Below are 17,460 nucleotides of genomic sequence, written 5' to 3'. Positions count from 1 at the left end.
TTGGAGCATTAAGCATTCATTTTGTCTGGTATGCAGTTTGTCAATCAGATCTCACGGGCTCTGATCCAACAAAGCACTTAAGTACATGCTTAACTTTAAGCATGTGAGTGGTTCTTGGACTTCAATGAATTATCCACATGCTTAAAGTTAAGCACATGCTTTAAGCATTTTGCTGGATCAAGGCTTTAGTATGCATACTTTCCACTAATAGTACTAACGTTGAAACTAGCTACCATTCCTGCCTTTTGTAAGTATAGATACATCACTCTGGATGCTTGAATGCTATTTAAGTATTCTCTGTCTCTTTGGTTAGATTGACAAGTAGCAAAATCTGTTAAAACTTTTACATTTGGCATTGTTCTGCTGTTTATCCCACTTCCATAACTCTCCTCCAGTTCTTTCTCTTATTCGCACAAGTTCAAGCAAAACCTACATCAGGTTTTGGAAGTGAAGCTTGTCAAGTCAGGAATATAGAAGTAGCATTTCAAAATGGAGTCCTCCATGTCAGTAACGTTGGCAGTTAGCTCTGGGAACTTTATTGCTTCAGAGGACCTGCAAAATACCCATATGTATTTGCCCATTGTTGTCATAGGTTTCTAATCCTGTCATTAGGACCTTTAATCTACCTTGCTGTTTGACCTTTGCTCCCATGTTATTTACCAAAATGATAGTAGTATTGGCAGCCACTGACAGAGACAACTATACTAGTGTACTCTGATGGCAGGCCAACCAGAGCCCTGACACTTCCACTCAGACACTGCTGTTTGTTGAGTCTAGGAACTAAACAATCACATAGCTAACTTCTTTCTTCATGGCTTCTGATCTACATGGGCACAATTTTCAGTGTCGCTATCTATAAGTCTTTCCACAAAAAGAGAGGGTAAAAGTCCCAGACTCCAAAATAAATAAATAAATGCCACATTCACGATTACTTGGATCTGCTACATTTAGAGGTCTCCGATCAGGAGCTGACTCCTTGAATCAGTTCTGTTTTTATTCCTCTTGGGAAAAGTAGATTCACCATCCTGAAGTTTTAAGATCAAAGGTGGTTATCCCAAAAGGAATCAATTCTTTTCTTTCCTGGGTATCTGGCTAGTGAATCTTGCCCATATGCTCAGGGTTCAGCTGATTGCCATATTTGGGGTCGGGAAGGAATTTTCCTCCAGGGCAGATTGGAAGAGGCCCTGGAGGTTTTTTGCCTTCCTCTGTAGCATGGGGCACGGGTCACTTGCTGGAGGATTCTCTGCTCCTTGAAGTCTTTAAACCACGATTTGAGGACTTCAATAGCTCAGACATAGGTGAGAGGTTTCTCGCAGGAGTGGGTGGATGAGATTCTGTGGCCTACGTTGTGCAGGAGGTCAGACTAGATGATCATAATGGTCCCTTCTGACCTTAATATCTATGAATTCTTATCCCTGGGCAGAAGATGCAAAGAAACAATTATGAACCTGAATAAAACACACTATGCTCCTGCTTTAAAGTCTAGACAACTATTTTTATTTGAGGGAGCTGGAGTTAAAAAAAAAAAAAATAGCAGTTGAATATTGTGTTACACTATCTAATTACTGAAGCAACAACAGTCTCCTGATAACTCCATTTGTTCTAATCAGCCCAGATGGGGGTACTGTTGTCTGATGGTCTCAGCTGCTGATGGTCTCTTTGTCAGCTGGCTCTTGGTAGCTGAGGCCAGGTTTTAGGTATGTCCTGCAGCAGGCCCTGGTTCCTTTCTTTTCTGTTTGGGAAGTGGCTTAGCAAGCAGGGTCTCCTGTTCTTGTGAAGGGGAATTCTGTGGGCCCGTGTAAGGCTCACCTGTCTGTGCTTCTCCCACTCTTTCTGCAGCCAGGCTAGCTGTTTCCCTCCTTCTCCACAAAAACTACTGATTATCTCTCTTGGGGTTGTGGAAGTTTCTGAGCGTGAGACTGTGTTTGGTATGTGCTATGTGCACTAGCTGGTTTTCTGTTAGTCTTTGTGTGTTTTTTGTTTGTTGCTGTCCCTTTGTTTTAGGGCTGTTGTGTTCCCACCCTTTTTTTCTTTGGGGGGGGGTTCTCCATGGGGGTCAACTTCAGATGGGTTTAGTGGCTTGACCCCCGAGCATGGGGTTCAGTGTGTACCTGCTGTCTCCTACACTGTGGAGTTTGCTGTGTGTAGGTAAGACTATTGGCTGTGCTAATATAAAATCCGGTGCCACCGGACTCCCTGTTAATATAAAATTTGAAGTGATTTTCCTGACCAACAGCAGTTTGTGAATCATTTCGTACAGGAGGGATTTTGGGTCAAGGAATCTTTTGTTCCAGTGTTTTCCTTATTTATTCCTGCTACTAAAATAGTTTTTTTTTTTTCCCAATGCGCCCCTTCCCCCTTCATTCACAATGAGACCCTAGTATCTGATCTCTCTCTCATTGTTTCTGCTGTTAGGATTATTCTGTTGGATTGCAAGAACCCAAATGTGAAACATGTTATGTCATTCCAGCCCCAGGCTTAAATAACCTGAACAGCTCTTCAACCTGTTTTTAAAGGTGCATATAGATGGGGTCGAGTATACAGTGTTTGCTATCTCTGAAAAGCTGAAATGTTTCTTGTGTGGTGACCCTGGTCAAATGAGGGGTTACTGCTCATGTACAACTGGCTCTGGATTCCCTGGTGAGAATATGGGACCCCAGGATAGTGTTGAGGGGTTGGGACACCAAGGGACCAGCAGGAGACAGAGCCTGCATCTGCATGGCCAGACTATTCCCTCTGCCCATGTGGTCTGCCATTGTCCAAGGAGCAGCACTCCCCAGAGAAACCCTCTGTTATGACTCTATCACTTATGCCTGGACAGAAGATAGCCTGGAAGTTGTGGCGCTTCTCCTTACAGAGCAAGCAGTCACACGTTATAGAGATGCGGGTGAAGAATAGATCAATAAAATAGATTTATGCGGGACTATTTGTAAAAGGGCTAGGAATTTGGAGGCCCCTGAGCTTCTGGCCGTGGCTCAGGATGAAGCTGTGTGCCCTAAGAAGAATTGCTTTGCTGTGGGTGGTGGATCCATGACTAGAGCTCCCAGTGGGGTGCTGCCTTCCCCTGGCATGGTGAGCCCTCAAGCCCCCATCCTGCATGCTATAGTGATGACAACAGGTCGCAGCCTGGGGCTGTGCTGCCTATCACTGTTGGGAAAATAGATATGCCAGCTTCTTCCACTGAATCTCTCTTCTTGTGTAACATTCTCATTATTCACAAAGCAGTTCAATGTTCTCCTAAGCTGGCAGAGTCTGAGAGAGGTGGAGTGGACGATGATGATCTCTCTCTGACTCCTCACTGATTCCTGATATCCCAGCCCATCACTAGATAGGAAGGGTGACTACAGTGTGCAGAAGATTAGTGACTTCTTGTATAGTACTAAAGGGAAGTGGGGAGTTGAGGTCAAGGCCTGTTTTCCTGACTTACAGCACTTTGTTCACTCAGCTACTCTTGTGTTAAGTGATACCTTGGGTGATCATGGGAAACATTTCCATCTCAAAAAGTTGCTGAGTATTTTGAGGAAGCATGCCTCCCATTGGCTCTTTTTTTTTTTTTTTTTTTTCTCAAGTACTTCTGCTTTCCGTTGTTTCTCTGCTCCTTGGCGCTCTCCTTCTAGTCTCTGTGGTGCTGCTCAACTTTTGGCTCTGCAAATATTAATGGATGCTGGGATGGTCATAAAAGGGCACAACTCTTTCAATTGCTCAGACAAAAATGGGCTGATGTCCTTTTGCAAGAGACGCGCTCAGACCCCGATAATCAGGAGAACTGAAGGAATAAGAAGGGGAAGCTTTCTTGAGCCATGGCTCCAATGTCATTGCTGGCGTCGCTGTTCCTTTTACCAGGGTGTGGGGACACAGATCCTCTCTGTGAAGGAGATTGTGCAGGGCCAGCTCCTCAAAGCGGAGACGCATGTTGGCACTGTTTTTAATCTTTTTACTGTGTATACACCCACACTGCAGCAAGACAGTGTCTCCTTTTTGCAAACACTTGCACATGCCATGTTTGACTGTGACCTGACTTGGAAGGGGATTTCATTTTCACTGTTTTATGTTTGTTTTAGACAGGAACCATGAGGAGCTACACCCTCAATCATCCAGGGAATTGTATAGTCTCCTATAGACGTTTGGGCTAGTAGATGTTTGGAAGTTCTCCAACCCACTGTTAGGCAGTACTTTTGGCTGAAAGCTACTCCCAGCCACATCTCAGGGGCTAGATTGGATCGCGTTTATACCATGAAGGCCAGCGTGAATACGTTTGTTCAGTCCTCCATGTCTCCCACTCACTTGTCTGATCATCATTATGTCTGTCAGTGTGTGTCTCCTTCTTCCTGTCTGTTCTTCCCATTGGCACTTTAATACCAAATTGTTACAGGACTTGAATTTCACCCAGATATTCACTGTGCTTTGGGAGGGCTGGCGGCAGAAGAAGCCCCTTTATGAGTCATTGAGAGAGTGGTGGTGTGTCATGAAAGTCTAGATCAAACTGTTTTGCCAGTGGTATACCCAGGCTACCACATGGTCCTTGCATCAGGCCATGTATGCCCTGGCATGAGATATCTTGGACCTTCATGTGGGGAACCCAGTGCAGACTCACCAAACTCAACTGAGAAGTACTGACTCCTGAGATGCTTGCTGGAAGAGAAGGTGAAGGATGCCCTGGTTCAGGCCCTTTGTATCCAGCTGCATGGCCTTGATACTCCCACAAGGTTTTTTGTGGGGTTGGAGAAGAAGACTGCAGACTGTCAGCAGGTCTCTTGTCTCCAGCTGCCAAATGGTTATTTGATGACTGAGCTAGCTGAGATCTGGAAAGCAGCTCTTTCCTTTTGACAGTACTGTGTATTTGTCTGAATCCTGTGATATGCTGGCAATGGCAGAGCTGCACTAGGGCTTACCCTGTCTAACTGGTGATGTGCAGTGGTGCCTAGATGCCATGCTGTCATTACAGGAGCTCTGTTGCAGTCCAGCAGCTCTCTACGGGCAATGCCCCCTGTACTGATGGGCTGCCATCTGAATTCTACAAACATTCCATAAACCTGGATGCCCCATCATCTCAGGCATCAGCACTCTTACAACAGGATTATCTGACTATTTGGACTCTCCTCAGATCCTATGCTACCAGCACTCCCAGTGATCTTCGAGACACCACCAAGTTCCTGAAAAAGCTACAATCCATCGATTGATCTTCCTGAAAACACCATCCTGGCCACCATGGATGTAGAAGCTCTTTACACCAATATTCCACATGAGGATGGACTATAAGATGAGGCCACGGCACACCTGGTGGCTGAGCTTTGTGACTTTGTCCTCACCCACCCCCATTTCAGATTTGGGGACAACTTATACCTTCAAGTCAGTGGCACTGCTATGGGTACCCGCATGGCCCCACAGTATGCCAACATTTTTATGGCTGACTTAGAACAACACTTCCTCAGCTCTCATTCCCTAGCCCTCCTCCTCTACTTGCACTGCGTGGATGACATCATCATCATATGGACCCACAAGAAGGAGGCCCTTGAAGAATTCCACCTGGATTTCAACAATTTCCACCCCACCATCAATCTCAGCCTGGACCAGTCCGCACAAGAGATACACTTTCAGGACACTACAATGCAAATAAGGGATGGTCACATAAGCACCACCCTATACCGGAACCCTAATGACCGCTATACTTACCTCCATGCCTTCAGCTTCTATCCAGGACACCTCACATGATCCATTGTCTACTGCCAAGGCCTAAGATACAACCAAATTTGCTCCAATCCCTCAGACTGAGACACACACCTACAAAATCTTTATCAAGCATTTTTAAAACTACAATACCCACCTGGGGAAGTGAGGAAACAGATTGACAGAGTGAGATGGGTACCCAGAAGTCACCTACTTTAGGACAGGCCCAACAAGGAAAATAACAGAACATCAGGGGCAATCACATACAGCCCCCAGCTAAAACCTCTCTAGCACATTATCAACTATCTACAACCTATCCTGGAAAATGATCCCTCTCTCTCACAGACCTTGGGAGGCAGGCTAGTCCTCACTTACAGACAGCCCCACAACCTGAAACCAATACTCGCCCACAACTACACACCACACCACAGAAACGCTAACTCAGGAACCAATCCCTGTAGCAACCTCGTTGCCTACTCTGTCCCCATATCTACTCTAGTGACACCATCAGAGGCCCCAACCACATCAGCCACACCATCAGAGGCTCATTTACCTGCATGTCTACTAATGTTACGTATGCCATCATGTGCCAGCAATACCCCTCTGCCATGTACATTGGCCAAACCAGACAGTCCCTACGTAAAAGAATAAATGGACACAAATTGGACATCAGGAACGGTAACATACAAAAGCCAGTAGGAGAACACTTCAATCTTCCTGGACATTCTGTAACAGATTTAAAAGTAGCTATACTTGAACAAAAAAACTTCAGAAATGGACTTCAAAGAGAAACAGCAGAACTAGTAAGTAAGTAACTTAGTAAGTAATCTAGCTAGATATGCTTTAGATTCTGTTTTGTTTAAATGGCTGATAAAATAAGCTGTGCTGAATGGAATGGATATTCCTGTTTTTGTGTCTTTTTGTAACTTAAGGTTTTGCCTAGAGGGATTCTGTGTTTTGAATCTGATTACCCTGTAAGGTATTTACCATCCTGATTTTACAGAGGTGATCCTTTTACTTTTTTTCTTCAATTAAAATTCTTCTTTTAAGAACCTGATTGCTTTTTTCATTGTTCTTAAGATCCAAGGGTTTGGGTCTGGGTTCACCTATGCAAATTGGTGAGGATTTTTATCAAGCCTTCCCCAGGAAAGGGGGTGTAGGGTTTGGGGAGGATTTTGGGGGGAAAGACGTTTCCAAGCGGGCTCTTTCCCGGTTATATATTTTTTTAGACACTTGGTGGTGGCAGCAATAAAGTCCCAAGGGCAAAAGGTAAAATAGTTTGTACCTTGGGGAAGTTTTAACTTAAGCTGGTAAAAATAAGCTTAGGGGGTTTTCATGCAGGTCCCCACATCTGTACCTAGAGTTCAGAGTGGGGAAGGAACCTTGACAGGTGCCACCGGACTCCTTGTTGTTTTTGTGGATACAGACTAACATGGCTACCCCCGATACTAGAAACATTTCTGACATCTTATTGGTCCTGACTTATTTCTAATGATGTTGGAGTGTATCAAGGAGCAAGAGCCACCCCTTTGCTGCTGTTGGGCAGTGATTACCCTGCTGCACAAAAAAGGAGATCTCTGTGATTTTTCAGAATTGTAAACATATTTTCTTTCTCTGCTTCAGTTATAAGATTTTATCCAGGGACTTAGCCAACCAGCTGAAGGATCGTTTGGGCACTTTGATTCATCCTGATCAAACATTCTGTTTCTAGCTCCTGTATTTTTGATAATTTATTCGTAATTTGTGGTGTTTTTACTGTTAGTAAACTTTTTAATCTGGATGTGGGGCTTATTTAAATGGGTCAGAAGAAGGCCTTTGATAGAGTTAATCATAGTTATCGTTTAGAAGTGTGAGAAGCTTTTGGGATTGGGCCAATGCACTTCATATATTTCTTTATTGTACCATAACGTTTTTAGTTTCTTAAAGATTAATGGGGGTATTAGCTGCTGCTTCCCAGTCCACAGGGGCATATGTTGGGGTGCCCTTTGTCTGGGATGTTATATGCCCTGAGTCTGGAGCCATTCCTGTGCTTGTTTAAAAAGCTATTTGACTGGCTTACCTGGGCCAGGAGAGCCAGACACTTTCCCAGGTTGTCTGTCAACCTATGCTGATGAAATCTCAGTTTTTGTCATGACTGAAGGTGAAGTGTGGACACTTTGTGTCTGTTTACAACTATATGAACAAGTATCCTCTGCCCGAATTAACTAGGCTAAGAATAATTAGATCTTATTGGGCCCTTTGCGGTGCTGCACGCCCCTTGGTGCCTCAACAATTACGGTGCGGCACCTCTGGAATTAAGGAGGTAGGGCTATTTTTCGTATCTGAACAATACAAGTTAAGGAACTGTACGGGGACTGAAGAGAGCGTGCAGGGCTGCCTGCAGAGATGGCACTGGCTCCTTTTTGGATGATCTTTTCAGGGATGGGTTTTGATTGCTAGCAACATGTGGCCTCAGTGTTGTAGCACCAGCTGGTGTGTCTGGATCCTCCTCCGGGCCTCCAGGACCAGATTCAGCACATCCACCAAAAAAAATTTTTTTTTGATTAAACCGTTACCACTGGTTGCACCCTGCTTTGCTGCTGTTGCCATTAGATGAAGGTGGCTGGGGCTTATTGGCCTGGTCAGGAGGGTGGCGGCCTTTTGCATCCAGTCTGTTCAACTGTTGCTGTACTCTGACTCCCTGCTGGCCTCGAAGACCCTTGCCCTCTCTGTCCTCCATCATGTTGGGGGATGGGCTTTGACCTTCACATTTTCTTGTTGGTATCTGGTTGATTACAAAGTTTAGATTTGCCTCCATTCTGTAATGGCCTTTTTAATGCCTGGTGACTTCTCTGCAGTGCCCAGCCTGACCAGGCATTTTTAGCCTGTGGTCTTAAGGGACACTGTTTTTCAGCCCATTTTTATTTTCTGAAGGTCTTTCTGCCAGGAGCCTGTTTTCTGCCTTTACTCAGGCTGGACTGACAAGCTGCCCCACCTGATTGTTCCTTGTTTGTCACACTGGAAATCAGCAGCAGCTTTTGCTGCTCAGACCAGAAACCAGTCTGTGTGTTTTTTGGATAAGGTTCTTGCTGAATTTCATGTGGCACTCCTTAAACGGGCTACTCAGCATTTGCAGAAAGTTTTTGCAGGAACTGTCCTTCAAGTGGGGGAACCCTCTGTTCCCCTCACTGGTTTTCTTCTCTTCTGTGGATGAGATTCTTGTCCTGGAAGGGTCTGGTAAATGTTTTTGTAGCCATGATCACGAAGCAGCTCTGTGGTATGTGTGGCATTATGCCACCCTCTCTGATCTCCCTGATACAACCCAGAGGATGGCTCTGTCCCTGGGTGACTTTGTCCTCAGCTTGAAGGATGCTGTAGAAGCTTCCTCATTCTAAGTGTTCTGGTGACTTGCATTGGAGGGTCCTGCACAGCATCATAGCAACCAAACATTTTGTGACTATATCAGTCCTGATGTGTCTGTGCAGTGCACTTTCTGTTTAGCCTCAGACATGGTGTTTCATTTTTTCCTTCATTGCCCCCATTTGATTCCTCTCGTTTTTGTTTTTCAGCAGCTTTTCAACGGTCTGGGAATGGTTTTCTTCTCTTTGTTCTGGGAGCGAGACACAGTGCTCACATTCAGCAGGTTTCATTCCTGGCTAACTTTTTTCTGCGTCAGGCAAAAATTGGCCATTCTAAAATCTCTCTAGAACTGAATAGCCAGGGTAGAAGATGGTGATGTGCTAGGGCTGTTCCACATGTGGATTGTGGCCCAGCTGCAGATCAATTACACCTTTTATAAATTACTTGTAACCTGGATAACTTTTGGTTGATTTGATGTGTTAACAATATTAGAGTGAACTTAGTGGTGATGATAATGCTTTAGTGATTCATGGTTAAGGTGGTTTCATTTTATTTCACTCATCTCTCTCTGTGTAAATATGGTAATATTATAACATTTTTAGTAGTTTTTAATGTGTTTGGTGAATAAAGTTTTTCATGTCACCCCTCCCCCTCTGCATAAGGACTTTTGATCCCTTCTCTCTTAGTATCAGGTGTAACAATCAGATGGCAACACGAGGAACCACAAATTATGTCTACTCATTGGAATGGGTATGCTTTGAATTTGGTATAACAGGATGCTATTGAAAATAATACTATTCTAAGATACTCTTGTAACTGTTTTTAAAATTAATTTAGCAGGTTTTTCTGTAATTACCCAAATAAGTTCAGGACATTAAATATGTAGTGTTAAGTACATCACCAGGTATCAGTGTCCTCTGTCCAACAAGATGGACTCTCCAAGAAGCAGTATTGGTTACAATTTCTAAGAAGTACCTTACCTTGTACAACTCGAGAAGTTGTGAAGGATGCAACAAAAGATCCTGAAATAAGAGTTTGAATTGGTGGCACAGTAGCTCAAACAGAGCAGTTTAACTTCCTTTTTGGTATTGAACTATGACAAGAAGTCCTAACCATGGTAGACAATCTGACCAAAACTCTGCAAGGGTTGGACTTTTCAGCAACAGAAGGACAGTCTTATATGAAAATGACTAATTCACTTCAGTCCATCAGATCAGAAGAAAGTGATAATTTATTCTGGGAGCAAATCCCCCAGAAAAGTTTTAATTTGGAGAAAGTCCAGAATGCCTTAGCTTTCAAGGAAGAGAGAAATTACCAAGAAAATGTAAATAGAGACAGGTGAACCCAGCTACCCAAATTCAGTAAAGGAATTTTATAAGTACCTCTGCTTTGAAGTAACTGATTTTTTTTTACATTGTCTAGAATTCAATCAAAACTCAAACAGGCTACAAAATCATTCAAAATCTTGAAGTTCTCACAACCTGGCCAAATATGACAGAAATGTGAGATCCCTGAAGCATGTCTTGATGTGGTTCTGAAATCAGCCAGGATTGACTGGATTATTCAGCTTCATCTGTTTCAAATAAGCTTTCATCTTCCAGAGGGATTGTTGAAGTCAGTTCAGAAATATATCTGTTCACCCAGCCAAGCCAAACATTAGCTGTTTTCAGAAGTGGTGAAGTTGATAAAAATTATTGTGGTGGTACCAGCTACAAATGTTCTAAGTAAGAATAGTTTCAGTGCTCTACTTAGTATTAAAACACTGCTTTGATCCACAGTGTAAGACTCATAGCTCAACTGGTGTATGATTTTACCTGTATACAAGGAGAAAACTACTGACTTATAGCTTTCAATAACTGCAGAAGAATTAATTTCAAGAAGCCCAGGGTAAAGATCATTGTCTGGAACTTTTTCAGTTATGCAAGGCATTCTTTTTACTTCTGTTTAAAAAAAGTAATGCTTTATTGAGTAGTTTTTTATCATGACTAAATTTGTCTCCTCTTGATAATGTGAGACAATTGAGCTCCTGTTCAAGATTCAGTCTTTCCTTTATTTGTTAATGCAATATCTGATTTTTTTTTTTTTGGTGGGGTAGGGTGGGGGGGAAGGACTAAAGTACCCACAAGTCCCCAGTTGTCTCTGCCCATGCAAAGTAGACATCCACCTAAGCATACAGTAGTATTTGCAACATAATTAAGTACTGCCTTGCATTACTTGCATATGAAAGTAATTTTGATTTTAAAATCAAAGCTTTGTAATGCTTTGCTTTCATAGCTTAATAAATTAAGTCCAGAAGGGACAATTATCATCTAGTCTGACTTCCTGCATAACACAATCAGATTATTGATAAATATGGGTGTTAACCCTGGTGCTCTAGACCAGTGATTCTCAATCTTTCCAGACTACTGTACTCCTTTCAGGAGTCTGATTTGTCTTGTGTACCCCCAAGTTTCACCTCACTTAAACTACTTGCTTACAAAATCAGACATAAAAAGACAAGTGTCCCAGCACACTATTACTGAATAATTGCTTCCTTTCTAATTTTTCCCATATAATCAATTGGAATATAAATATTCTACTTACATTTCAGTGTGTAGTATATAGAGCAGTATAAACAAGTCATTGTCTGGATGAAATTTTAATTTTTACTGACTTCACTAGTGCTTTTAATGTAGCCTGTTAACTAGGCAATATCTAGAAGAGTTGATGTACCCCTTGGAAGACCTCTGTGTACCCACCAGAGGTACACATACTCCTGGTTGAGAACCACTGCTCTAGACAAATTCCTGCTCAGGTAGCCGCCTGCCTACCTAAATTCCCCCCCCCCTTTTTTTTTTTTTTCAATTAGATACAGTATTTGCACTTCTGTCCACTATTTTGTTCTGTTGCTACGCACTGTGTGACAAAGTCAGGCCAGGTGGCTGCAAGAGGGTCTGGGAAAACAGGTATGTTGGCCCTAGAATGCTAAAGGCCCTTTTTCCTACAAGCTGGCAATGGGTTACTTCAGGTCAATTAGGGACACCTGAGTCCAATTAAGGGCTGCCTGAAACCTGTTAAAATCTCTCTTGGTGAGACAGATGGGCGGGAAGACAAATTGCTTCAAGGCTAGAGGCAGCAGAGAGATAGGTTTCAGAGTAGCAGCCGTGTTAGTCTGTATTCGCAAAAAGAAAAGGAGTACTTGTGGCACCTTAGAGACTAAAATTTAAAGGTGCCACAAGTACTCCTTTTCTTTTTCCAGCATGAGAGACTGCGGTCCTCCCCATAGGGGAGATGCCCAAAACCCAGTGCCTGTGTAGGGGAAGAGCTGATGCCCCAGGGGCCAGCGAGAAGACAACACTTGCCCCAGGGAAAGGGATTCCCCTTTTGTTTTGGTGCTTTATAGACTTGTTCCCCTTTGTTTGGCAGAGGAGCACTCCTCGAGCCTGCCCTGAGGCCTACCGGAAAGGCTCTGAGAAACAAACCCCAAAGAGAGAAGACAGATGCTCCAGAGTGGGGGCTGATTTACCCCAGGCCCTGTCCCTGCCAGAGGAGGGAGCACTTAGCCCGGCAAGGCAGAAGGGGTGCCTTGCCACAACTGTTATAGCTGTTAAGTTCCACTGCACTCTGGAGGTAGCTGTATTTAAATTTGGGGTGAGGTTATCCATTTGTATATACTTTACAGTCTGCTGAAAGGCACCATATAACACCATGTATAGCAAATGAGAAATTAAGCAATCCAGCAGGTGGAGAATTTCAGAACAATTAAATCATGTTTCAGCTGCAAAGCATCAGGCATAAGACATTAACTTTAAATGTCCTTAAGGCCAGCTATCAACTAGAAATATCCTGTCTGACATTTCATGTTACTGTTATGAAAATGAATTGCTTCATCAAAATAAAAGAAGGTGTTAAACCCAGGCATCTTTGAGAAACTCCAACTATGTCCAAAGCTTAGGGCTTGTCCACACAGACTAAATGGGTGACAAGCTGGGGTGTAAATCTACAGCACACTAAGTCACATGTGAACCCTGCTACTGTGTACTAAAAGTTTTGGAGTGTGCTATGGAACTTTTAGTGCATGGTAGCACAGTCCACATGGTGACTCAGTGCAGGCCAATCTAGTACACAGTAGTTTTACACTCTACCTTGCCACACACTAAGAAGTCTCTGTGTGGACAAGCCCTTAACTGTCCTTTTATCATAGATAATTGGATACTTTCCAATAGCACGCACAAACTTGTTATGCATTATTGTATGAAATACCTTTCTTTTTCTTTCGAATTATACTTTCAGAACAATATGCAGAACGTTCTAAAGGGGATGGTTCACTAAAACAACTGATTTTCAGTGAGTAAGGAACTTCAAGAAGAAAGAGAATCATTCTTATAAAATTACATATTCACTCCTGTTTGTTCCCTAACTCACCCTACTCTATCTGTGAAAGTGTGTTTGGGGGTCTGATCCTGCATTGAAGTCCCAAAGCCAAAGCTTCCATTGACCCCAATGGTGCACAATCCAGCCCTTGTTCTGTATCCCTTTCCACCTCTTTCCAAACCATATTTAACTCTAGCCTTTCAGCACCATGGACACTCTGCACTGTTCACACATTCTTTCAGCAAAGTACACTTTCCTAGTTAGAAATCTACTTTGTTTTGTAACCACATATTTTCTAAAGCCAATTCTGAACAGAAATTATGGTCAGTCAATATTATTCATAGTTAGTGGTGGCCTTTTGTTAATCTTCCAGGGAGCTGTGGCTTGTTTAGTTCAGAAGACTTAGATCTCTTGGTACCATTTATCTTAGAATAAATCTTTTTTTCTTTTTGCAAAAATCAAACAAATCCCAAAAAATAAGTATCTTCTAATACATTTGACTTAAGTGTAAGGATCAGAGGGAGCATTGTATTCAGGTAAGACTGATGATGATTAACAATTTTAGCCCTTTTTCAGTGTGAAGGTTATCTGTAAATACTTATTTTAAGCATGTGTAAATTATTTAGAATTTCTCAGATATTTTGTGCAAATATATATCAATCTATAGCTTGTTTACTATTACTATGACTATTTGAATTGTACAACTGGAAACCTAATTCACAGGGTGGTGTTTCTGTTTCCTGACTAGATTAGTGGAATTAGTAGTAAAATCGTAGAGATTTCAAGATGACTGTGCTAACTCTTCCAGCATGAACGTTATGTGAGCCTATATTCACATGAATATTTCTGAAATTTTCACTTTCTGCAAATACTCTTTCAGATAAATCACTGAGAAGAATGTTTGTAGAAAGTAAATTAAAAAGGTGGTTCAAACAAATCTTAGCAAAAAATATATTTGTAATATTTATCTAACTGTACATTTGGGACTGCCCATATCTAAAGGCCCTTTCATGTAGATTGGGCATGATTGTTTTTGTTTTAACTTCAGTCTCTTTCCTGTTATAACTGAACACATTGGGAGCATACAGGAAATATAACACAGAGAAAGAGGGTAAAGGTTTCAATGTTTAACAAAGATTATATTTTATAAATGTTATAATTTTTAAAAATGAAGACAGTATTTCACAAACCAACATCCTAAATCCCCAAGCGTCTGTACTCAAATGGGGGCCCTGTTCTGCAATCTTACTCTCACTGAGTTCTATTTACTTATGCAAATAGTTCCATTTTTAGTACTGCTCAGCATGACCAAGGTCCATAGGGCCTGAGCCAAAGATTTAAATAAAAATAAGTCTCCATAGACTTCAATGAGTTTTAATCGGGGCCCATAAAGAACAAATTAGGGTTTATCTGTACTACAGGGCCTCTGCCGGTATATCTGTGCCAGCAAAGCCTCCTAGTGGAGATGCAGCATAAGTTGGCAAAAAGAGTTGTCCCAGAATAGCTAAACCACCTCTCTGAAAAGCATTAGCTATACCAGCAAAAGCACTCTTTTGTTGGTTTAGTTGCATCCACAAGGGGTTGGCCATCATAGTTATGTCAGCAAAGGGGGTGTGACCTTTTTTTTTTTCAAAAAAAGGTCACACCCTCTTTGCCAACATACCTGTGCCGCCAAAACTTTGCAGTGTAAACCAAGCCTCAGCTCTCATCTTTGAGGAATGAGGATGATCCATCAAGATAATTGTGACATTATTGTGACCTCTTCCACTGCATTGTACTTGGTTTCATAACTAGCGCTTCAGTTAGATCAGTATCTTGACTTTTCTGAAACACTGATGTTTGATGGAAGATTTTAATCTAAAGGTAAGATGTTGATGATTTATTCTGAACAATAATATGCTTTCAGCCAAAAGAAACCAATGCATTGGGGGAAAAAAATGTTTCAAAACTGGTAAATATACTGTAAGATACAGAAATTATGTATAAAGGGAATTGATAAATAAGCCTGTGATATAAGAAGTAGTTAGTATAGTCAAAGGATGAATGTGTACCTTCCAATGTTTTTTAAATTGGTATAAACAGGTGTAATATGTTTTTTAGAATGAAAAATTTGCAACAATTTTTATTCTGTTTCTATGTAACAGTGATAAATTTGGGTAGCTAAGAACATCTAAGCCTTCTATTGTATGACACGCACTGCAGTTGATTTTATGTACTCTAGAAGACTTTTCTCACAGTCCAGTATGTGGGTACTATTGACTTTGTAATCTCTAGACACATTCTTAATGAGTAGAAAAGACACGAATCTCAGAGATAAAAATGCAAAGTAACAGTGACTCTTTACGTGGGTTGTCAGTAAGAGAAAGCTCAAACATAAATATCTGATGCACAGAGGTAACACAAATTATTCTGATAGATTACATTGTTTGTTTGTTTCAAATTACTCTGTCAATCCAGGAAGAGGAGGTTAAGAGGTCAGTCTAAAAGTGCTTGAAAGGACACTGTCAAAGAATTTTTTCATAAATTCAAAATCCATATTTCACTAATTTATAATGCCTTAGATGCACAAACCAAATGAAGTTTCTTATCTAATTAAGAGACTTCTACTATAGTCAGTGGGAAAACTCCCATTAATGTTAATAGAAGCAGGATCAAACCCTTATGTGCTGAATTAAAACCAGATATACTGGTTTGCTGTTGAAGGTCTCCAGTAAATGTTGCATTCCTGGAACTGATTTTGGGTTTTTTTAAAAAAAGTCTTTGTTTTTTGTTTTGGGTTTGGTTTTGTTTTCCCTGGGGGGGAAAACATAGAAAATTACATGAACTTTGAAAACAGACTCCAACCCTGGCACTCTTTCCTTACACCTATCTTATTATGCTTGTTAATGTCCCTTTTAATATTGTAATAATTGCCAAAAACTGTAGGTAGTTTTAGTGGGTTTTTTATAGGAAACTTTAAAAATACTGGATTAAAACTCCCATTGGCCTCAGCAGCTGCATGACTGTTGCTTGAGTACCAACGTTCCTCCCATATACAGAAAGGATCAGATTGTAAGAGCTTCTTTAGCATGTTGAGAAATTTTTTTTGAGTGCTCTGAACTCCCATTGAAATTGATGGGCTTGATCCTTCACCTACTGCAATGATTGGCAGCTCTCCTATTGACTTAAACAAGTGTTGGATTCAACCCATTGGCAGTTGAAGATGCTGAACACCTTCAACAGTTGGCTCTTACTGATTTATAAACACATTCTTGAGCAGTTCATGTAAAGAGATACCCTTTGTTTCCTGATTTTGTGCTCCCTTCTCACCCCCACCCCACCCCCCGTTGGTTCTTCTGGCAGTTTTCAGTGCACCATGATAAACTTTGGAGTTGTGCAGTGACGTTCCAAATGTGCAGAGAGTGAACTCTGTCTGTGCTGACTCCATTCCTAAACATAAATCAGGCTGCCCACCCCTCAGAATTTAGTCAAGGCCAGAGATAGCAATATATTGCCCTACAGTTAGATAGCTCCATGTTCTCATGGACTACAGCTCATAGGTTAGCATATTCTTTGGTGTATTAACTGTATCCCAGCTTCAGAGCCACTGACACACCTAGTGAGTGCCACATGTGTATTCCTTATATAACTCAACAATTTCATCCATAGATATCATACTACCTTTAAAAAGAAAGTAAATAGCAATACCCCTATTCCCTAGATAAGGAAACTAATGTGCAGAGAGGTTTAGTGATTTGTCCATGGTCACAGGAAGTCAATGGCAGAGCCATATTCTCCGTCTTTTGATTATCAATGGCACTGTATTGCCTCCCTTTACCAAGGTGCATTGCATGTTGGTCTTGATATTGAACACACTGTCACCCGAAATGTAGTCTCCATAAAACAAATTGTTTTCATTATAGAATGATTCACTGGGAACTATTGACTAAAAAAGATTCCAAGAACGTTTGCAGCTAATGTCTTGATATCATCCGTATCACCCTGCAGCTGGACAAAGTGGTACAGATGCTACAGCACTGGGAAACCTAGACAGATGTAGATTTCTGAAAAATAAAACCTGTACAGACAACATTTAAAATAAATCTATAGGATTTAGCTTAA

At 41.6% G+C, this 17,460-nt stretch overlaps 1 protein-coding gene across 1 annotated transcript in view; it reads left to right on the top strand.

The window, feature by feature from the left end:
* Window positions 1-15,081, top strand: part of C2H10orf67 (chromosome 2 C10orf67 homolog) — a 126,090-nt gene extending 111,009 nt beyond the window's left edge. The window contains exon 15 of the mRNA XM_077808212.1: window positions 14,999-15,081. Coding sequence (XP_077664338.1) covers window positions 14,999-15,081 — 83 coding nt within the window. The remainder of the gene's footprint in view (window positions 1-14,998) is intronic.
* Window positions 15,082-17,460: the final 2,379 nt, after the last annotated feature.

Source organism: Eretmochelys imbricata, chromosome 2 (assembly GCF_965152235.1).
Source record: "Eretmochelys imbricata isolate rEreImb1 chromosome 2, rEreImb1.hap1, whole genome shotgun sequence".
Lineage (NCBI taxonomy): Eukaryota > Metazoa > Chordata > Testudines > Cheloniidae > Eretmochelys > Eretmochelys imbricata.
This window is presented reverse-complemented; position numbering and strand designations above follow the sequence as displayed.